General features: G+C 54.0%; 1 protein-coding gene across 1 annotated transcript; it reads left to right on the top strand.

Annotated features, from left to right (window-relative positions):
• Positions 1 to 526: 526 nt before the first annotated feature.
• Positions 527 to 3,774, top strand: LOC147083921 (uncharacterized). Its single transcript, XM_085980041.1, has one exon. The coding sequence runs from the start codon at positions 856 to 858 to the stop codon at positions 2,386 to 2,388; it is 1,533 nt and encodes a 510-aa protein (XP_085836167.1). The 5' UTR covers positions 527 to 855; the 3' UTR covers positions 2,389 to 3,774.
• Positions 3,775 to 4,958: the final 1,184 nt, after the last annotated feature.

Here is a 4,958-nt window from a genome sequence, read left to right on the forward strand (position 1 = left end):
GGGGATGGGGGATGGGTGTGGGGGGAAACGAGGGAGACGGGGATGGGTGTGGGGGGGACTGGGGCGGGTGTGGGGCGGACGGGGGACGCGAGTGGGGGGGATGGGTGTGGGGGGGACTGGGGCGGGTGTGGGGGGGGCGGGGGATTGGGTGTGGGGGGGACAGGGGAATGGGTGTGGGGGGGACGGGGGATGGGGTGTGGGGGGGACGGGGGACGGGTGTGGGGGGGACGGGTGTGGGGGGGACGGGTGTGGGGGGGAATGGGTGTGGGGGGGACGGGGGATGGGGTGTGGGGGGGACGGGGGACGGGTGTGGGGGGGACGGGTGTGGGGGGGACGGGTGTGGGGGGGACGGGTGTGGGGGGGACGGGTGTGGGGGGGACGGGTGTGGGGGGGATGGGTGTGGAGGGGACGGGTGTGGGGGGGACGGGTGTGGGGGGGGACGGGTGTGGGGGGGACGGGTGTGGAGGGGACGGGTGTGGGGGGGACGGGGGACGGGTGTGGGGGGGACGGGGGGGACGGGGGATGGGTGTGCTGGTCCACCTGAACAGAAGAAGCTCTGAGTATCAGCATGTTGTTGGATTATTGATAACCGCGCCCAACGCTGATGCCCTCAGCAGTCACGGGACGGTGCTCAGAAATCTTCCCCTCCCTTGCCCAGGTCAATGAGCCCAATTGTCGTGCCCTCACCATGCCCTATATCATCTAAGTCAGCACAGCAAGGCTGAAAGGTGGTCTTTGTGTTGTACAAGGCTGACTACTGGCCTGTTCTGATGTGAACCCTCTCTCTCCAATAACAGAACTGTTAATGTTTGAGCCAATCCAGTTGTGCGAATTCTCATTGCAGGAAACATCAGCATGTCGGACAAGCAGTGTCACGTGACCGAGCTCCACAGCCAACAGCAAGTGTTCCTTTGCTTTGATGTGATGGTGCAGTTCCAGGTCAAGTGGGAGAAGTTTCTGATGCCAGCACCCACATCTGTCGCTATTTTGGGTGAACTGGTGCATCTGGCTACGAGGATGGAGGACTTCAAACTAAACCAAGGCAGTGCAGGCAAGAAATCCCTGTTTAAACGTCCAGATTCATTCAAGAGGTGCCTGATGGAGGTTTGCAACCAAACCGTAAACTCGTTTCAACAGACCCGCACTAATCTGAACAAAATCCGCATGTGTTGTGAGGACCTCCTTGTCCATGTGAAGAATGTGGGTGAAGGGTCATCTCTGAACAAAGACCTTCCCAAGCAGCTGCAGAACATTCGGGTTTGTGCAGACAAATCCAAAACATGTGCCGAATCTGTGGAAAAGGAGCTCTCCAATCTCAGCGATCTACTGAGTGAGCTGCTGGAGACCTGTACAGATTCCCAGAGTATCAGCCAGGATAAGCTGGGGGAAGTAAGGAAAGTCCTGTCGGAAACACAACAGAAGAATGAGCTAGTAGAGGAGAAGAAGAGCAATTTACAGAAGCAATGGATCGAGGCTTCCCGAAAACGTGAGGAAGTCACCAGTGAATACGACAATGTAAGGGCGAGTGCTCTCATTGATCAGTTCTGTTTGGAAGGACTGAAACAGATGAAGAAGCTTCTCCCAAAGATTGTTGATCTTTTGAGCAATGTGACCAGCCCAGTGCTTCTGGTGGTGGAGCTGGGGAAAGGGTTGATCTTTCTCATACAACTGGCGTCTGAGCTGAAAGACGAAGAATCCTCTGAATCAAACCCTGAAATCAGCAGTTTCCTCAGCAAGGTTAGAGAGGAAGCCTCACTGAAGATCAAGGAAGTCCAATCCCAGTTGGAGGAGTCGCAAAAAATGTACAATGAATGTCACCAAAATATGAAAAGTTCGTGTGATGAGAGTGAGACGTTGTTGAGAGAGATAAAGAACAATCAGGCACAAGAGATGGATATCAGCACACGTGTAGCGTTGATGGCTAAAGGGCTTGGGGCACTGGGGAGCATCAAGTCCAACTGGTCAGAGATGATCAACTTCATTCATATCATACCAATATTAACTGAAGATTGCCAGAAGACATTTAAGAGACTTAGTGCGGTGAGTGGTGAAGGCACGCAGGGTGCTCCAGGTGCGTTAGCCAGTAGTCAGATGATGAACTTTCAAGTGTCCCAGGCAGTCAGCATCATGACCCACATCGGTGACATGTCAAAAACCTATGTGGAGATTCACGACAAGTACCTTGCAGGTCAACTGGGCGAGCTGAGCTCATTGCTGGGCGGGCAGGGGTCTGAATACAAGTTTAAGAAGGTCCAGGATAAATGTGACGAAGCAAGAAAGGAAATCCATCACAGGGCCGCTGTGAATCAGGAGCAACTTCAGAAGAATGCCCAGCAGGGAAGTGAAGCCATTGCTAAACTTACAGACCTGCTGCTGCCCAGGAAGTGAATGGAAATCCTGCAATGAAACATATTCTCAGCTGTGCGAGTGACCAACCCCTGGAATCTCCAATCCAATCATCAACCACCTCTCCCAACCCCTGGAATCTCCAATCCAATCACCAACCACCTCTCCCAACCCCTGGAATCTCCAATCCAATCATCAACCTCCTCTCCCAACCCCTGGAATCTCCAATCCAATCATCAACCACCTCTCCCAACCCCTGGAATCTCCAATCCAATCATCAACCTCTTCTCCCAACCCCTGGAATCTCCAATCCAATCCAATTAAGGGTTACGGGGAGCGGGCAGGAATTTGGACATGAGCCTAGGTTCGGATCGGTCATGGCCCTGTGGGTAGCGGAGCGGGCCCAGGGGCCGTGTAGCCTGATCCTGCTCCTATTTCATGTGTCTAATTCTGTTAGATTCAGGAGATGGTTCTGTGATAGTGGATTGGCGGTTAGGATCAGATCAGCCATGATCTTATTGAATGGCGGAGCAGGCTCGAGGGGCCGATTGGCCTACTCCTGCTCCTATTTCTTATGTTCTTATGTTCTTATCAACCTCTTCTCCCAACCCCTGGAATCTCCAATCCAATCATCAACCACCTCTCCCAATCCCTGGAATCTCCAATCCAATCATCAACCACCTCTCCCAACCTCTGGAATCTCCAATCCAATCATCAACCACCTCTCCCAATCCCTGGAATCTCCAATCCAATCATCAACCACCTCTCCCAACCCCTGGAATCTCCAATCCAATCATCAACCACCTCTCCCAATCCCTGGAATCTCCAATCCAATCATCAACCACCTCTCCCAACCTCTGGAATCTCCAATCCAATCATCAACCACCTCTCCCAACCCCTGGAATCTCCAATGCAATCATCAACCTCCTCTCCCAACCCCTGGAATCTCCAACCCAATCATCAACCTCCTCTCCCAACCCCTGGAATCTCCAATCCAATCATCAACCACCTCTCCCAACCCCTGGAATCTCCAATCCAATCATCAACCACCTCTCCCAACCCCTGGAATCTCCAATCCAATCATCAACCTCCTCTCCCAACACCTGGAATCTCCAATCCAATCATTAACATCCTCTCCCAACCCCTGGAAACTCCAATCCAATCATCAAACTCCTCTCCCAACCCCTGGAATTCCGGTGACCTTCCATTTGAGGTGAGGGAATGTGAAAGTTCTGATTAAATCCCGCGGGCAGGTCCGGAGAATTCTTTGATTGAATTACTGCAAAGTTTTGAAGGATTCTGGAAGATCCAATCAGACAGAATAGTCATCAATTGATCATGTTTGATTGGTGTTTGCTTTCTCTGTCCCTTTTAAGCTTATATTGAAATCTGAAAAAAAATTAATCACATTAATCTGATTTTTACGATTATCTGTGCCACTGATTAATTTCCTCCTCTCGCAGTTTTAAATACTTTAACCATCAACTTTACACAGTTATGAAATTCACCAAAAGTATAGAAACAGTCAAACAACTCCCCTGCTCTACTTTGAGATAGTGGCCATGGGATCTCTCAGTACTGACCCTCTGACTGTGCAGCGCTCCCTCAGTACTGCCCCTCTGACAGTGTGGCGCTCCCTCAGTACTGTCCCTTCCACAGTGCGGCGCTCCCTCAGTACTGCCCCTCTGACAGTGTGGCGCTCCCTCAGTACTGCCCCTCCCACAGTGCAGCGCTCCCTCAGTACTGTCCCTTCCACAGTGCGGCGCTCCCTCAGTACTGCCCCTCTGACAGTGTGACGCTCCCTCAGTACTGCCCCTCTCACAGTGCAGCGCTCCCTCAGTACTGCCCCTCCGACAGTGCGGCGCTCCCTCAGTACTGCCCCGCCCACAGTGCGGCGCTCCCTCAGTACTGCCCCTCCCACAGTGCAGCGCTCCCTCAGTACTGCCCCTCCGGCAGTGCGGCGTTCCCTCAGTACTGCCTCTCCGACAGTGCAGCGCTCCCTCAGTACTGCCACTCCCACAGTGAAGCACTCCCTCATTAGTGCCCATTCGACAGTGCAGCGCTCCCTCAGTACTGCCACTCCCACAGTGCAGCGCTCCCTCAGTAGTGCCCATTCGACAGTGCAGTGCTCCCTCAGTACTGCCTCTCCGACAGTGCAGTGCTCCCTCAGTACTGCCCCTCCGACAGTGCAGTGCTCCCTCAGTACTGCCACTCCCACAGTGCAGCGCTCCCTCAGTAGTGCCCATTCGACAGTGCAGTGCTCCCTCAGTACTGCCTCTCCGACAGTGCAGTGCTCCCTCAGTACTGCCCCTCCGACAGTGCAGCGCTCCCTCAGTACTGCCCCTCCCACAGTGCAGCACTCCCTCAGTACTGCCCCTCTGACAGGGCAGCGCTCCCTCAGTACTGCCCCGCCCACAGTGCGGTGCTCCCTCAGTACTTTCCCTCCGACAGAGCAGCGCTCCCTCAGTACAGCCACTCCCACAGTGCGCCGCTCCCTCAGTGGTGCCCCACTGACAGTGCGGCGCTCCCTCAGTACTGCCCCTCAATTACAAGAGGAATGCAGGGAACAGCACCAACCGCTTATACATGGCCTTCTTTGATCTCACAAAGGC

This window comes from Somniosus microcephalus, unplaced genomic scaffold, assembly GCF_052327205.1.
Source record: "Somniosus microcephalus isolate GS21.2 unplaced genomic scaffold, FLI_Smic_1.0 scaffold14, whole genome shotgun sequence".
Classification (NCBI taxonomy): Eukaryota; Metazoa; Chordata; class Chondrichthyes; order Squaliformes; family Somniosidae; genus Somniosus; species Somniosus microcephalus.

What these genes read in the sequence shown, in the direction of transcription:
- LOC147083921 (XM_085980041.1), top strand. Translation starts at nt 856, where the DNA reads ATGTCGGACAAGCAGTGTCACGTGACCGAGCTCCACAGCCAACAGCAA.